This window comes from Harmonia axyridis, chromosome 7 (assembly GCF_914767665.1).
Source record: "Harmonia axyridis chromosome 7, icHarAxyr1.1, whole genome shotgun sequence".
NCBI classification, from domain to species: domain Eukaryota; kingdom Metazoa; phylum Arthropoda; class Insecta; order Coleoptera; family Coccinellidae; genus Harmonia; species Harmonia axyridis.
Genome location: NC_059507.1, coordinates 31,684,553 through 31,703,046, shown reverse-complemented (window position 1 = coordinate 31,703,046; position 18,494 = coordinate 31,684,553). Strand labels below are relative to the sequence as shown.

The following is an 18,494-nucleotide window of genomic DNA, read 5'->3' as shown; positions in this document are numbered from 1 at the left end:
ATTTGCATGTTTTTTGATCGCAATCGCAATAAAATATTGAAAGCAGCAGCGATAGTGTTATTTTACTTGGTTGCTGAAAAAATATTGTACGCAACACGCCCGAAAATGGTTTTTTTGGACTCACAGACTTCCAGGACTCGCTTACGCTCGTCCTGGAATTTTGTCTATTCGTCCAAAAAAACCCTATTTTCCGGACTTGTTACGTAAATTACTATTTCTAATCGTAAAAAAAAATTTAACGTAAACAAGCGCAAAATATAGGGAAGTAATGAGTTTTTTAATTTGAAATTTGAATGTTCTAGTGGTTCTATCAATGTCATTCAACTTGACAGTAATGACGCATAACCACAAAACTGAATGAAATTAAATTATTCAGAATATTCAGATGAACCAATTTTGAGAAATGGTATCATAATCAGTTACTTTTCAGCATATTCTATTAATTTGCATGATTGAAAGCAATTAATTAAAATATTTAGAAAATAACCTCAAAAGAGTATAACTTTATTTCTATGTTCCGCAGGTGTGCGCTACTCAAGCGACCTATTTTAGATCATATGAAATTCCCACAAACAAAAATATTCACAAACCGTGTCTATGAACTCTGTGGTGTACTTGACTGCTGAGGTGTTTGGTGGAAAACTCAAAACCGTCCATTGATTTTTGGGTTATTGTGTGGAGTGTAGGAGGTGTGGTATTTTAAGGATGAACTGTGACATGCGGAACGATAGAATTAAATGCTCAAAACAAACCTTTTCGTAGTGCCTCTCATTCAATTTTTTTTACGTGGAAGTACTCATGTATTTGTATATGAGAATGTTTTTATGAAAATGAGTGTTAGTTTATACCCCGGCGATCAGTGTGTTTATTATTATTGTTATCAGTATATTAATTAATTGGTGAAAATGAGTAGCTGGGCAGCTAGAATGCATAGACGTGCTGCTACCTTCAGTAACGTTGTGACTTCTTGTGGTCATCCCTCTGGACCTTATCCTCGAAGACTGGAAAAGGTTAAATTTGGGGTGCCCCTTGAAGAAGTTTGCAAAAATGACATACCGGGACCACTTTTAGTGAGTATTTTACTTATAATTCATTCAGTTTCTTAGCTAACTCCTTTATTTTCATTAGTGAAAATGTAGATCAGTTGTATTGACATCAATGAAATCAAAAGTTTCTTTGCACAACTTTCAAGTTAAATTGAGCGGATAATTGCTTTTGCGAAAGTAGGACGGGTCCTTTTCTAGCCAGAAATTCATTATGGCAAAATTATATGATATTAATTCAAAATCAATTTTTAAACGCTGTCATAATGTATGTTTTTATGTACGTCATGTGGGAATTTAATATTATATAGATATATTATTTGTAGGATGAAAATTGTATTGCAATTAGCAGTCCTAATGAAACAACCTATTTTATTTAATAATAATTTTTGTAGTTTCCAAAACAGTTTTGGGTCATATTAAAAATATGGAATATTTCTTTGGAGTATTTGATAATTTGAAACGTCTTTCTTAGTTCCTCATTAAAGGCAATATTTCTTCTTGAATCAAGGAATTCTAGTTCAACCTCTCTATTATCCTAATGAAACATTTAGCCCTTGTTTATCAGATGTAGGTATTCATTATGTGTTTGCTTGGGCAACAATCCTGCCCTATGCACGAAAAGCTAAGATACTTTTATTTGCACATGAATGGAATTCATACTAGATTCTAATGAGAACATTGCTTTGTATATGATTTGTTAAAATTTCAACGTTTTTGACAAGAATATCAACTCTGATTACTTCAAACCTTAACTTATTGTGAGTAATCTGCACTGTTTTTTTTTTTTTTTTGAACGAAATCATAATACAACGTACAGTACCGTATTACATATTTTTTATCAGACACTGTTCATGCCGTATTCTTCCAAGTTGGTGCTGTTATCAAAGAAAGATTTAGTATGAATGAACAACTACTATAAGAGTTGGTCATTCCACAAATGGTTATCGGTTCAGTTATTTTTTTATTTACCTTTCCTTATCTACAAGCGCGATAAAAACTCTCGTTTCCTTGAATTGCGATAAAAGATCGGGACGATCTTGATGTTTGATGTGGACTTCCCTGTAATTTTTTCTAGTTGTATGTAGACTTTCTCGTCACGGAAATGCCTCTGTAGAAATCGTGAAGATATCCGTTATTTACACATCTGCTAGCAAAGTTTGCTGGAAAAATGCCTAAATTATAGAGTTTCACTTGAATTACAAGGCTTTCCTTTTAATCAAGGTAACGCTCAGAGAGAATGAAACATATTCGATAAATCACTCTGATTTCGAATATTTACTTGCCCAACTGAAAGTGAAATTAGTACTGTACTACTTGTAATGAAATAATGATATTTGTTATACACAATAGATGATGACTAATCTGCGTTTTTTTTATAATAATCATATATCTGTTTGTTTCTAATTTGTCATTGAACTGATTCATTGTTCATGGTTTTTTCACATAATCATTGAGGTTCGAGAACAACCCATCAAGATATAATACTTGTATATCCATTGTCGAATAGGGACGAATATTGTTTTAATTAATTTTAGCCAAGCTACTCTGAAATTATTGCAGTTCAAGTTTTGAAACCCAAAATTCAAATAAGGGGAATTGTATCTAGAACTTTCACAGGAATTTCTAAAAGCTATTCACATGATATTCTTCAAAGAACGCAATTTTGATCCATGATTTAAGTGCTGAAAAAAATTAAAAAAGGGATTGAATAAAAAAATAATTGATATTCTAATTCTGAAGAATATCTTTCTCCTTTCGGAGAGCTACTGAAAGTAAATAAACCAAATCCTACAAGCTGAAGTCTGAATCTACAGATAACCACAGTACCAGAATAATTCATTTCGCAAAAACTAAACTATAATGTAATGTTACAAAATTGAAAAATCCTAATTAAAATAATTTTGGGGGATGTATCTCTATTTTGAGATGTGCAGAGAATAATTAAAATCCATTAGTAAAAATTGTTGTTTTCTTCATTCGATTTTCAGATTCTCTTCTTCCTGAACCAAAATCATTTGATGAATCAGATGTATGAACTTGGTTCATAAATTACATGTTTGAACCCGGTATTATTCGTTCAGAAATCCAAATATAGTTTTCGGATTTATTGGATGCGAAACTATTCTGTATTTGCAATAAAAAATTTATTCAGTTTCATCGCCTAAAATGCGACCAAGATATTCCTCTCAATTTTGAGGTGTCAAAGAGTAAATTTTTTTAAGTAGTATTGAAATATGCTTCCTCGGCAAAAATTCCCGAAAAATATTTTATTTGTTTCTCATTTGTAAACGTCAGTTTCCAAAAACACAATATTAATCAAGAAAGTTTATTTTATCAAGTCACTAACTTGTAAAACTGACAGTTAACTTGCAAAATTTTTACAAGTTAGTAGTATTATTTACATTAGAACATTTTGTTTTATCGTCATATATGTTGAAAATCATGGTACAATTGTTATTTCCAGTAACACAGATTTTTCCATGTGGGTATGTCAAAAAAAATCTTAGGCTTTCTGTTCCAGGAGGCCGAAGATTTACATATTGTCTGTATAACATGCAAGGCTTGAAGCTGCAGCCATCATCGGTTATGGTGAATCTTCTTGTTGTTAAATTTTTTGTTTGCCGCAATGTCACAATAACGTATTTTCCCTTATCTTCTAGATCATTCATGTTTAAGGAGAGAATTTCGTCACATCGACAACATCCAAAAATCCCAAATATTGTTACAATTTTAGCCAGCAACCACTAGTCATCAGGAGCATGTAAAAGAAATTGTTCAGCCTCTTCTTTACTTAATACCTTGGCCTTTTTTGGCGTATAACCCTCATTTTTTCGTTTCAGAAACGCTATTACCTTTTGAAATCTGCAAATGACAACTAAACGTCATATTTTTCAAAAAATTTTTTAAGGAAAACAAACCTGCGAACAGGGGCATTTTCTTTCATTTCCAAGCAGCTTTTCAGCCTAGACCATTTTGCCCATAAAGTATTAGGGTTGAATCTAGCTGATAGTTGATTCAAGTAGACCAACAAACATCTTCAGTTACCCCAATCACACTATTTTTGTTTTGCCATTTTTTGAAGCCGTCGTATTCTCGCTCGTACCTTGAAGCTGATTTTGCAGGTAATAAACTTGAAGCTACACTACTGGCTGCCTCAATAATTTCTTTTGGTACATTCATTCTCGCTTTCGCCAAAACAAATGTAAAGAAAAATAAACAGACATGTTCATGGCAACGCTTCCATAGACTTGTCTATGATAGCTTACGACATTTGAGACAAATTATTGAGATTTTTTTGGAATTTATCTAACCTTTTTACAAATGAGAAACAAATAAAATATAAAACAATACACGCAAGGTAACGGGTTTTACTGGCTCAAGGAGGTAACTGACTCGCCTGCGGCTCGTCAATTATATCCTCCATTCGCCAGTAAAAACCCTCTTACCTTGCTAGTAATGTTATATACTATATTCAGTTTCATCGCCTAAAATGCGACCAAGATATTCATCTCAATTTTGAGGTGTCAAAGAGTAAATTTTTTTAAGTAGTATTGAAATATGCTTCCTCGGCAAAAATCTCCGAAAAATATTTCCAAATATGTCCTAATCTTCCTTATCTGACAACCCTAGCGCCAACTCAAAACGTAAACAGACTAATCTCTTCCTAAATGTCAATGCCCCTAATATTTGACAACCTAATAAAATAAAAATATTTCAGGTACTAATCCTCAAACTGAATAAAGAAGCCCCCTACCGCAAGGACGTTTTCAGGGCGCCGGGCAATCAGGGTGTGATGAAAAAACTGATACACTTCCTACAAACAGGCAGACTGGTCAACATCGACAACTTCAGCGTGTACACCATCGCGAGTGTTCTGAAAAAGTTCCTCAGGAAAATACCGGGTGGAGTCTTCGGAAGGGAGTTGGAAAACCGATTTTTCGAGGTCATCGAAATGGACGATCATCAGCAGCAGAGAGACGAGATCCACAGGTGCGACATGATTTATTCTAATGCCGAACGGCAACAACGCATCAATATTGACTATTACTGGGCGTACCTGTCAACCTACGTTTGAACGCCTACACACATAAGAAATCCCTTCGTGCTAATTTCAACGCTTCAATGAGTAATTGAAAACGCTTTTTTTTATTGATTGCTATTTGCAGAAAGGCAACTACACAGGGAGGGCAAATTTGACAAATATTGACAATTATTCAGCCTACCTGTCAACGTACGTTAAAACGCCTACATACTTAAGAAATCCCTCCGTGCTAATTTCAACGCTTCAATGCGTAATTGAAAACGCTTTTACAACTTTTAAACCAGAGGAGATATACAAAATCTGATGCCCCATTCTCGATCTCTTTTTCTGAGAAATTAACTAGGGTAGTATTCATTTTTGGCCACCTTCTTTTGTTTTCGAGTTATAAGCGAAAATTGGAAAAATGGCGATATCGAAAAACATTTATTTCTCCGCTAATACTGATGATAGAGCTCTGAAATTAAAACATTATACAGGCACTTTTTTACGTAGAATCCAGTGGCGTACTTGACTTTTCAAAAGGGTTTTTAATTACGAAGCTATGACCCAAAGTTATGTTTTTTCAAATGGGAACACTAGATTTTTGTCCCATTTTTTGAAAGCTTAATTTTTCCTGATTTCAAAAATATATAACATTGTATGATTCGGATCAATATAAATAATAGAAATTGGCCAAAAACCTCTTTTCACCTAAGAGTCTCAATATTTCTATGGTTTCAACAGTTGATGAACACAGAAAAATTGAGCTTTCTATAACAAGAGCAGTGTCCTTCCGTCAATCTAATTATTTACATGCTTTTCACTTATTTCTACAAAATTCGAATCTATATTTATTTTATACAAATAGTTTCGAAAAGATAAACGAACTTGGAAAAAGTTTCTTAGATAGCTTAAACACAGTTTCAAATATTCATCTATTGAAATATCGAGAAGAGGTGTCGACTGTGCATTGTGCAATTGCTGCCATTATTAGGTTAAATTTTATTTCTTGTTTGTCCCTTCGTAATTAAATTGTTGAGTTCAATCATATATGCATTGTTTCATATGCTGTTTAAAATGGATTGGTACTTGTGCGTATTGATTCTGGAGACCTATGTAATAGTTATTTATAATACAAGTGCAGAAGGCATTGATATTCTTCCACGAGTTCAAAATTCAAAAACGAGCCACGAAGTGGAGAGTTTTGGAATGAACGAGTGGTAGAATGAGCCTTCTGTACGAGTATTATACATTATTTTCTCTAATTCATTGCATTTTCATTGAAATTAATGAAATATTTCCATAAATATATTTTAGTGATTTTTGCAATGAAAAATGTTGGTTGGCAGAACTGATTTCTTTAAGGCAAATTGATGAATTGACAGATTAAGCCGTGGCGGAAAGTTCGGAGTACCAACATAGAAATAATATTCTGATGCATGCATCTCAATACAACTCTTTCGATTGAAAAATTCGATCTTGTGGTTTCTCCGTTATTTCCAAGTCAATTTTTAGATAAAAAATTTATAAAACATATCTAGATTCGAATTTTGTAGAAATAAGTGAAAAGCATAGAAATAATCAGATTGACGGAAGGACACTGCTCTTGTTATAGAAAGCTCAATTTTTCTGTGTTCATCAACAGTTGAAACCATAGAAATATTGAGACTCTTAGGTGAAAAGAGGTTTTTGGCCAATTTCTATTATTTATATTGATCCGAATTATGGAATAGGAGCTCATTCTGCAACTTGCTTCAGAATATACCATTATCTATCTCCTCTGGTTTAAAAGTTGTAGTGCTAAAACATCGAAATTTGCCCACCCTGTACAGGGTGGGCATTATTTTAGCACTACAACTTTTAAATTAGAGGAGATAGATAATGGTATATTCTGAGGCAAGTTGCATAATGAGCTCCTATTCCATTACTAATACGAAATTCGAACTTATGAGTGTTGAATTTGCCTTCTGCAACGAGTATTAGACGATATTTTCTCTATTTCAGTCAAGTTAGTTTGGTGAAATATGGTCGAAATTCAATGAAAAATTCAGATTATACATTCTAGTGACTTTTGTATTGTTTCTTGGCCGTTGGTGTGACTGTTACGAAAATTGACAGATTATGGATTTTGAATTTGCATCGTACGTTTCGAATTTTGAAATAATTTATAATTACACATTAATTTCGTGAATTATGTCTGACGAAATCGATTTAACACCACCAGAATTAAGAGAAATTGCGAATAATATTGCAAATCATTTCACTATATCCAAATAACATATATTGACAATTGACGTTTGTTGATTTTGAATTTGATAGGATCAGAAATCAGTATAGACAACCACAAAACGAAAAATATAACTGAAAACAATGCTGTTCATTACAGCTCTGTTTTTGCTACTGCAATGAACTCATTACAATATTAAAACAGAGAATAGTATATTCTAAAACAAGTTGCAGAATGGGCTCCTATTCCAACACGAATGCGAAATTCGAAAACGAGCGATGAAGGAGCGAGTTTTGGAACGCATGAGTGTTGGAATTGCCTTCTGCAACGAGTATTAGACGATATTTTCTCTATTTCACTCAAGTTTTGCGAAATATTGTCGAAATTCAATGAAAAATTCAGATTATATATCCTAGTGACTTTTGTATTGTATCTTGGCAGTTGGTGTGACTGTTACGAAAATTGACAGATTACGGAATTTGAATATGAATCGTATGTTTCGGATTTAGACATAATTTACAATTACACCTTAAATTCGTGAATTATGTGTGACGAAATCGATTTAACACTATCAGAATTATGAGAAGTTGCGAATATGTAGCAAATCATTTCTCTATATCCCCAATTTATATTGACAATTATTGACGTTTGTTGAAATTTGATAGGATTGGAAGTCAGCATAGACAACCACAAAACGAAAAATATATCTGAAAACGATGCTGTAATGAGTTCATTACAGCACTGACTTCTAGAACTGTAATGAACTCATTACGATACAGAAAATCTGATTCTCGTTCGTTTTTTCTGAGAAACTTATAAGAGTAGTATTAATTTTAGTTATAAGCGAAAATTGGAAAATGGCGATATCGAGAAAAAATTATGTCCTCTGATTTAAAAGTTGTAGTGCTAAAACATCGAAATTTCACCACCTTGTATTGGAGTGAATGTAATGGGTCTTTTTGAACGCTAGTTCCTCAAACAGAGCGCTATACCATTTACGATGTGTGTATTCTTCGAATTTTGAGCCGAGATTCTAATCCTTGATCTAATTCAATTCTGTCCGTTCGTAAATACGATAACCTTTGAAAGGAGGAACCTAGAAACTTGAAATTTTAAATGCCGTAGTTGAGTTCGTTAAATTGGCGCACTATCAGACAATAGTGGTGCTTACCTCAAAATTTTTCAATGGTTCTACCAGATAATGTAAATAATAAATCGTGTAAAATGTAGTGTTTTGGTTTGAATTTCGAAAATTACAAACATTTTCAACGAAATTATCATAAACGATATCATATATGTATAATATTATATCATGACTGAGGACTACACATGAAAACGATTTCACTTACGTCCAGTGTAGTAGACCAAAAAAATTATTCCCTACATCGAGAATGTGACACCCATGACCCCAATTTTTAATTTCGTACAGCCACCTACCTACGATGCCTTGTTTATTACGGGCGGACGTGAGAATTCCTCAATTGTAACAATTTCTCATTAGTGAGTCAATAACAACGCTGATGTTTATAGCACCCATCGTCAATTACACAATCTACGTGTAATTAAAATCACGTAGTTCCGTGAACAGATCTTGATTGGATCTGTTGAGAAAGATTGCTTTCGTGCTGTAGTCTGTGCGAAGTTCCGAAATTGGCGAAATATGTTACAGTCTTTTTGAGCGCTCATTCCCTTAATCGATTCCGTCAAGTTGCCTGTATTTTTCGGATTTGTCATCAATGAGTCGAACCATCAGAGTAATAAACATGGATAGAGGGAGCATAAGGCATTATAAGGGGTATTTTTTTTAGAGCTATAGAACTTTAAATCGCAATAAAACAACGATGGATTATTCGATTGACATGAATTTAATTTATTCGCAAGATAATCTTGTGGCATTACATTTTAAATATGATTTCTGGCATATGACCGCCACGGCTGGCTCGGATATTGTCCAATCTGGACGTCCAATTTTCGATGACTTTTTCCAACATTTGTGTCCGTATATCGGCATTAACACGACGAATTTTGTCTTCCAAATGGTCAAGGGTTTGTGGCTTATCCGCATAGACCAATGACTACACATAGCCCCACAGAAAGTAGTCTAGCGGTGTTAAATCACAAGATCTTGGAGGCCAATTCACAGGTCCAAAACGTGAAATTAGGCGGTCACCAAACTCGTCTTTCAATAAATCCATTGTGGCACGAGCTGTGTGACATGTTGCGCCGACTTGTTGGAACCACAGCTCCTGGACATCATGGTTGTTCAATTCAGGAATGAAAAAGTTAGTAATCATGGCTCTATACCGATCACTATTGACTGTAACGTTCTGGCCATCATCGTTTTTGAAGAAGTACGGACCAATGATACCACCAGCCCATAAAGCGCACCAAACAGTCAGTTTTTCTGGATGTAACGGTGTTTCGACATACACTTGAGTATTAGCTTCAATCCAAATGCAGAAGTTTTGTTTGTTGACGTAGCCATTCAACCAGAAGTGCACTTCATCGCTAAACAAAATTAAATGGACGTAGTGCGCGATACGTATTCCGCACAGAACCATTATTTTTTAAATAAAATTGCACCATTTGCAAGCGTTGTTTAGGCGTGAGTCTATTCATGATGAATTGCCAAACCAAACTGAGAATAAATCACTTGAGAGCTGTTAAATCGGTCGCCATCTTGAACAGTAATGCCAACTTAAAGTTATATACCTCGAAAAAAAACACCCGTTAGTAGGGGCAAATTTTGTCCCCAACATGAACTATCAAATTTGACATGAAGCGCGCGGAAATGAAAACACATCAGTGATACAATATTTCACTCAATTCGCGAGTTTCTGTACAGAGAACACACTTCTTATGTCCCATAGTGAATCAACGTTTCATATCAACTCAAAATACATTTAAATAAGTACTTAAATATATCAGAAATTAGAAGACAAGCTTCAAGCGCATCAAACGACGTGAAACGACCGATGATACTAGGAGAGCAAAAGTTGCCAAATCTTAGATTTCAGCAGGTAGATACAGAAAATAATAAATATTCTGCTTATTATAAATTCGACAATTAGGAAAAATATCGGATTCCAAATATTCAAATTTGCATATTTAATCGGGAATCACTCAAATAAATATATTTCATTCAATATACATAATATACATTCATAACGATATAGTCAAATTGTCGATTTGAAAATATATCACAATCCGACAACGTAATCTAAACATGTTTGGGACATCTAAAAATTGTGTGTACTTCCCCTATCTATGTTTATTACTCTATGGTCGAACCTCATCGTTTGAGAGAATTTCGCAAGTAGAGCTATTTATCTAGCTAAAACTCTCTCGATTTTTTCTTGAAATCGGATGTACTTAGTTTTTCAAGTGAAACTAGGTGTATTTTTAGCGATCTAACATAAAAAGTACTAGATCATCACTCTCGTTGAATTTCTGGTTTTCGTAAAAATTAAAAGATTTGCAATGAATAAAAACAAATTATATGAATAAAAATCGATCGTTTTCATTCAAAATTGATAAATTTGTATGCTATGCGGAATGTTTCTGTATCATAATTCGGTAATTGGTGGTGATATAATGATATAATATCATGAAGGATAAAACGATGCCAAAGCTCCATAATCGGAAATACGAAACCCTTCATTTTTGCACGCCCCCTATACGAGAATTCCGCAGCTCCCATCTAATAATTTCCCGTGTCTAACAATACACATTCCTGTCGCAGCTGACGACCTGCACACAGCGCGATTAACCGTCAATTAGTTCAATAATAATAATAGAGACGACGATGACGGCCGGCGAATTCAGAGCGGAAAAATTAGGGACCATCAAACGGTACGATAAGTATGACGGTGGGTACTTAACCGTTCTGCGATTCGGGACGCGTCGCTGGCTTTCGACGTTTTCTGTGCCGCGGGTCAACGATCAGCAGGCGTTTTATCTACTAGTGCGACAATGAATAGGGCCATTGTAGACGGTCCTGCCTAAAACGATACTCTAACATCATTATCGCAACTCGCCATTGTTGTGCGTTACGAATTTCTCTTTTACCGTTGGGAGAAATTTTCTAGAGTTGAAACTCGACTCGGTGTAGGGAGCTTTCCAGCTCTCGTCGTCCATGCAACCTTTAGAGACCAAAAGATCGCAAAAGATCTTAGGCCTTTCCTCGCAGAGTTACACGCTTCCAAAATGCGAAACTTATCATTATTTTACAAAAAAACGAAAAACAAAATCCGAATAACTTCAGGAATTTTGCCCATGTTCCACAGGTGTTAATTCACAGGACAATGTCCCAGGAGTAAACCCGTCAATTTCCTCATATCTACACTGCGCAAAAAAATTAACGCACATTATGGAAATCTCAAATTTATTCTACAACTGAAGGTGTTCTCAATGATAATTATTTTTATCAGAATTATGCATGCATATGTTATCCACTTTCAACGTTTTTCTTCAATACAGATGTTTTTTCCCAGCAGGAATAAAAAAAGATGAGATTATCAGATTTTGAATGTATTGGCTCCATTCTGAAATCAGTTGTTCTCGATCAATTCTAGTGATCAATAGTTTTTCTTTCGTTTGATTTTCTACACTCGATCGCTATGCAACGCGAAACACGCAATTTGACCTAAGAGGAATGTGCTCAAGCGGTAGTTTTGCGAGAAGAAGGGTGGACATACACAAGAATTGCAGAAAGGTTTGGAGTTTCCCATACAAGTGTGTCCAGTGTGTTGCAGCGATTCAGGGAGACAAGTAGGTCCGAAGACCAGGACAGGGTAGACCATGGGTAACAACTGCCATTCAAGAACGTTACTTGAGAGTTTCTTCGTTGAGACAACGGTTTGCAACCGCTCGCCTCCTTCAAAATCAGCTTGAGCAAACTCATGGGGTGCAAATTAGCACTCAGACAATAAGAAATCGCCTCAGAGAATATCATTTAAGTCCTCGTGTCGCGGCAAGAGGCCCAGCTCTTACCCCAGCCCATCGAAGGGCGCGTTTGGATTTTGCGATAGAGCATATCCATTGGGAAGAGGCTGATTGGGAAAGAGTTCTCTTCACAGATACCAAGTATTAAATCACTTATCAGCATTCCAGTATTTTGAAAATTGTTTATTTCTCTTCTTTCACATAAGATTCGGTGAAATCCTGAATTTTTCTTCCATTTAATGTGTCTTGTTTCGTTCAAAACCTTCCCGAGAGAACATAAAAAATAAGTTATACAGTCAATGTACAGTTTACTTTCATTTAAATTGAGATTTTCAGAATGTGCGTTAATTTTTTTGCGCAGTGTAGTTTAACGAGTGAGATAACCTTTTTGGTTCAGGTCGTCGAGTAATTCTACCTTTGTCCACTGAGCATTGACCAGAACGCAAAGTTTCATCTTTTATTCCCATTCTGTAATTGCTATCGACCAATGGCTGGCTACGAATCGGAGAAGGCTCTCTCGCGAGCTGAATGCTGAAATACCATAAAGCTACCGCGCACTCCAGAGTGACGTTGAAAAGCATTTTGCACCACCGTTCTAGCTTTGACTGAACTAAGACGAATCAAGCTCTGGTATTGCTGCTCTGCTGTAAGATACCATGTATATTCTCTTTTTCTTTTCTCCTTATTGCGAGGATTTCTGCCTATAATTCCGAGAGACTGTAACCTATTGCAATGGCTAATTGTATTGAGAGGCCATATAATTCAGCTCAGACTCGTTCATCCTAGAGTAGCCAGGTCTAAAATGACCTACACATGAATGCTGTAGGTAGCGTTCATGTCATGGCAAAAACGCTTTTTTTGTGTTATTTGTCAAGGGGGCTAGATTTAAAATTCAAAGAAGGTTTCATTTCACTGCGACCTTATGGTCTATTGTGCTTCTCATTAGAGCTGTACTCACCATTAGTCGTCGTTGTCTACAGCTTGCCCTCCAGTTCTAGAGCTCTAATGAACTCCAGCGTCTGGAATGGCTTCAAGAAGGTTACTTCCTTACTTTTGCAAGTTTATTGTTCAAAGCATTTTTGATTAGCGATGGCAAGAAATTCCGTCACCAGGTGATCAAGAGTTTCTCCCTGCTCCCCGCAGAATCTGCACCAGTCGTTCTTGCTAGACTCATTCCCAAGAGGTGCTTCCTAAGGCGGTAATGCTCTCTAAGGAATCCAGTGAGAATAGGCAGCATGTTAAGTTTCAGAAACTTTTTAGATCTGACAGTATCAAAGTTTCGAAGAAACTTTTTGGAATGATCCAACCTAGGAAGATTCCGCCAGAGTTTTTTCCTTCGCTTGAAACTCTTTTAGATACATTTGCCTATACCACAAAAAGGTTCTGTGCTAATGGAAGGAGTTTATGCTGCTTTTCTGGCAGGTATATTGGTCTCTTCATTTCCTTCAATTCCCGAATGATCGGGCACCCAGACATAACAGACCTTGTTCTTCTTGCCTTTTTCATTGAGGTCCTTCGCCATTCTTAATTGTCATCGACTGATGGCTGGCTGGCTGGCTGGGAAACGCAGAAAAGCTTAGTACCCATGAAGGGAGTTGCCCTACCTTCGCTTGCCATCTGAATGCTGAAATGTCATTGCTCTAGCGGTAATGCGAATACCCTCTGGCGCTGGTGATGCTGCTCTGCTGCCAGATACTATGTATTTTATCTTTTTCTTGAAATTCATTCTTTATTGGAAGGATTTCTGTCTGGAATACCTAGGGACAGTTGTCCATGATAATGGCTAATAGGATTGAGAGGCCATACATATATTCTAGCCTAGGAAAAAACTAGAGTAGCTAGGTCCAAAATGAACTACATAGCAACGCTTAAACAGGAGTCTAGGTAGTGCTCTTGTCATGACAAAAACTTTTTTTTTTGTAATTTATCTAGTTACCTCGTCGGTATTTCAGCTCTTGGCCACCAGATGAAAGCTGCGTAGCTAACGATTGGTTTCACATAGCATTCATAAATCCAGTTGGCCAATTCGAGTTCGAGTCCCCACGTATTTTCATCCATCCTTAAACACATGCAGAGAGCTCTTTGCTTTAGAATGAATTCCTTCAAGAATTGCATTTCGGGTCCACTTTTTCATATTTCTCCTTTCTTAGGCACATGAATAAATAGTTTTTCAGCACTTATATGACCAGAAACAAAATTTTAATAGTTTACATCGGAAATCTCTGATCTCACTTTTTTTCCAGGATTTTGACGTCATTGCCAGTCTACACGCAGCGTATCCTAGTACTGCTCTTCGGTACATTCCGTGTAATTTCGTCAAACAGCGAGAAGCACAGCACCGGCATGACCAGCGAGGCCTTGGGTGTCAGTGTGGCACCTAGCTTTTTCCATTCCTGCGTCCACGATGGCCGTGTGGCCAAAATGGAAGACGTCATGAAGTTCAAGGTAAGCATAGAGCAATTTTTCTACGAAAATCTGCACAATAATACCTTAGGTTTTGCATCATAGCTCTTAAATTTCTGTGTGCAATAATAGAATGGGTGATTTTCCATTATTGTATCTACAGTGACTTGATAAAACACAGTGGCGACAGAAGTGGTCTCGTTTTTGATTGGCTACCGTTTTCTGAGCCTGAATATGGCTCTCCGTTCACCTCATTTTTGGGTTTTATTCAAAATGTAAGGCCCATTTTATTTAGTTACTGTAGTACCTTCAGTTACTTCTATATACAAATCTATCAGTTCAGTCGATTGTATTCTTAAGTTCTATGGTTAAGCCCCGCCTCATCCGCCATTTTTGGGCTGAATTTGAACTTATTGCCATCACTGTGTTTTATGATGTCACTGTGATTGTGTCCATGGCATTCTTTTTGTGAGTTGATAATTGTAGATTGACCTTTTTTTTTTCAATATTTGCTCTAGGAATACTGTGAATACTAGGTTAACATACACTGATATGGAATTCATGATATTATGTTTTGTTTAATCGGGTTGAACATATTGATAGCGCTCAAATTTGTAAAAATACTGTGAATAACATTCATCCTGAAGAATGGATAAATTAGGTGCACTGCACTAATTTCACTATCCAAGCCATTCGAAGACGATTTATCATCTCATAAGGGAGCACACGTTTAACCAATTGCCTAGTAACGTGATACGTTTCAGAATTTCCAAATTAGATTTTCTATTAAGTTTCACAGTATGCATAAATTTTGAAGCAGATATCAATAAGAGTTTTGGTGCACTAAACTGAATTTGGTAGCCTTAACACAAATCTGAAGTTGTAAAGATGCGTTCTGTCTTGGTCTGTTTGGATGTCATGAGGCTACAAATTTACAAAAATAGTCCTTATTAATGTCATTTTTTCCACAATAAAAACAATCAATCGCTAAACATCAAGTTTAAAAATAATCTTTGTAGATTTCCACATTAATGTTCAGATCCCAGCGATACCTTGTTATTATAGTGCAAAAGGTATTAAGAGTTCAAGATCATTCTATAACATTCAAACTTATAGTGTCGCGTTTTGACTTTAGATTCCGAAGACAAAATATTATAGTCGATATCGACAGGAGTCCTGAATTCATATCATAACAATTTTCTCTTTATACTTAATTGACCTTCACGAACCTTTGTCTAATATTTTTTCAATTTCTTCACGCTTTGCTGTACAATGCTTTCTTGCATATAAGGCTGAAGTGAACGTAAGTTGAAATTTATCATTTTGTTAAATAGAACAAGACGTGAGAAAAAATATCATCATGTAGTTCAATATATGAGTTCAAGGTCAACAGTTATCCTTCATATTTTGTTTGAGGTAATCACATACTATCAGCTTGAAGGAAAATAGTATTTTTTCAGATGGGAATAAAAAATAGATACAGGATGAATTATTCATGGAAAGGATTTCGAGGTTTGATGGCCTGATAAGATGAACAATCGAAAAATTTTGTCTTGTTATGAACTAGTCGAAATCTAGATAAATTTTATTCGTCTAAAATTACGTACCAGCGATTGTATTGTTTCAAGTGTTACGAACATACGTTAGGATGTGGTTAATGAAAACAGAAAATTGTTCACGAAGTAAAAAAAAATGAGAAGGTTCATGTCTGAATTGTTGGATAACTTTTTATCGATGATCTTTACATAAACACACAAAAATTTCAGTGAAATATGAAAAGTGGATTCTAAGATCGATATTCAACAGAAAAAAAAACTGCTAATTATTGAATCACCGCAAAATTTTACATATTCATTATATTATATCCATTATGTTGAAATTCCATTTCTCTCGTAAAGTTATTTTTTTATCAAAGAAAACAAAATTTCATATTTTTCCAACGCCGAAACTATTGAACTGATTTTGCCTACTAACAAACTGGGGTGTTCTTAAATTGGAGGTACAAAGAAAAATTAAAGAGTTCTTTGATAATTTTGGGAGAAAAAGTCCTATAAACATGGTCCCGCGATGTTTTAGAGATACAGGATGTTTCTTGTAGTCCTTCTTTCTTGTGATGATTATACCAGTTTATCGAATCTTTATTAACCTGCGCTACAGATTGAGTAAATAAGTACCAAAACTTATAATTAATTAATTCCTCACAGTCCTGGAATAATTTCGTAAAACAAATTTTAACTTTCCATAAAAAAACTCAATCATTTTCGAAACTCGGTTTTATAATAGGACGTGACGTATTCGTAAACCCTTCAGGTCCAACCGTAGGATTCTCCAGATATTCGGAGGGATTTCTGGACACCCGACATTTCATCAGAAGTGTCAAAATCCCGTCTGTAATTCAACTGGAGCCCCGAAACTGCCCACGTGACCTTTAACCTTTCGCGCTCTGTTGTTATTCATTCATTCTCGAATTCCGGATCTACCCCAGTCGTTTTTATAGTTCAAATCGGCTTCACCTACTAGCCTGCATTGAAAACAATCTGAAAGTGTCTGGCGTACGGTAAGATCGAACTAAATACCTGACTTGAGAAAAATTGGGTTTTCGGAGGCACGAATGATTTTGAAAATACACTGCGCAAAAAAATTAACGCACATTATGGAACTCTCGAATTTATTCTACAACTGAAGGTGTTCTCAATGATAATTATTTTTATCAGAATTATGCATGCATATGTTATCCACTTTCAACGTTTTTCTTCAATACATATGTTTTTTTCCCAGCAGGAATACAAAAAGATGAGATTATCAGATTTAGAATGTATTGGCTCCATTCTGAAATCAGTTGTTCTCGATCAATTCTAGTGATCAATAGTTTTTCTTTCGTTTGATTTTCTACACTCGATCGCTATGCAACGCGAAACACGCAATTTGACCCAAGAGGAATGTGCCCAAGCGGTAGTTTTGCGACATACACAAGAATTGCAGAAAGGTTTGGAGTTTCCCATACAAGTGTGTCCAGAATGTTGCAGCGATTCAGGGAGACAGGTATGAATGTCCGAAGACCAGGACAGGGTAGACCACGGGTAACAACTGCCATTCAAGAACGTTACTTGAGAGTTTCTTCGTTGAGACAACGGTTTGCAACCGCTCGCCTCCTTCAAAATCAGCTTTAGCAAATTAGCACTCAGACAATAAGAAATCGCCTAAGAAAAAATGATTCAAGGCCTCGTGTCGCGACAAGGGGCCCAGCCCATCGAAGGGCGCGTTTGGATTTTGCGAGAGAGCATATCCATTGGGAAGAGGCTGATTGGGAAAGAGTTGTCTTCACAGATGAGTCTAGATTCTGCCTCTACCATTGTGATCGACGTTCCCTTGTATACAGACATTCACATGAAAGATATGCTCAGTGTAATTTCCTGAATACTACTGGTTTCGGGGGAGGATCGATTATGGTATTTGGTGGAATATCTTTGACTGCTCGCACAGACCTAGTGGTCGTTGATAGTAGAGCTATGAATGCTGATAGGTATATAAGTAACATTCTTGAAGAGCATGTAGTGCCATTTGACCCATACATTGGTGAAAATTTCATTTTTATGGACGATAATGTCAGTCCCCATCGTGCGCGCATCGTTCGGGAGTACCTTGAAAAGGTTGAAGTCTCTCGAATGGAATGGCCAGCAAGAAGTCCAGATCTCAATCCGATTGAGCAGGTTTGGGACAACCTCACTAGAAGGCAGAGAAGTTCAGGAAATCATCCAGCTACTCTTAATGACTTAGGAATCCAACTCAGAGAAATCTGGGAAGGATTAGATCAGAAAATTTCAAGATCACTCATTTTGATTATGAACCTTCG

At 35.9% G+C, this 18,494-nt stretch overlaps 1 protein-coding gene across 4 annotated transcripts in view; it reads left to right on the top strand.

Annotated features, from left to right (window-relative positions):
- Positions 1-571: 571 nt before the first annotated feature.
- The window catches only part of LOC123685483, a 31,725-nt gene continuing 13,802 nt past the window's right edge, over positions 572-18,494 (top strand). For 2 of the 4 annotated variants that reach the window (XM_045625189.1, XM_045625188.1), the window contains exons 1-3: positions 572-1,070; positions 4,765-5,036; positions 14,482-14,683. In XM_045625189.1, the coding sequence (XP_045481145.1) occupies positions 906-1,070; positions 4,765-5,036; positions 14,482-14,683 (639 nt within the window). In that variant the 5' untranslated portion in view covers positions 572-905. The remainder of the gene's footprint in view (positions 1,071-4,764; positions 5,037-14,481; positions 14,684-18,494) is intronic. The other 2 variants (XM_045625190.1, XM_045625191.1) reach the window with 2 other exon arrangements.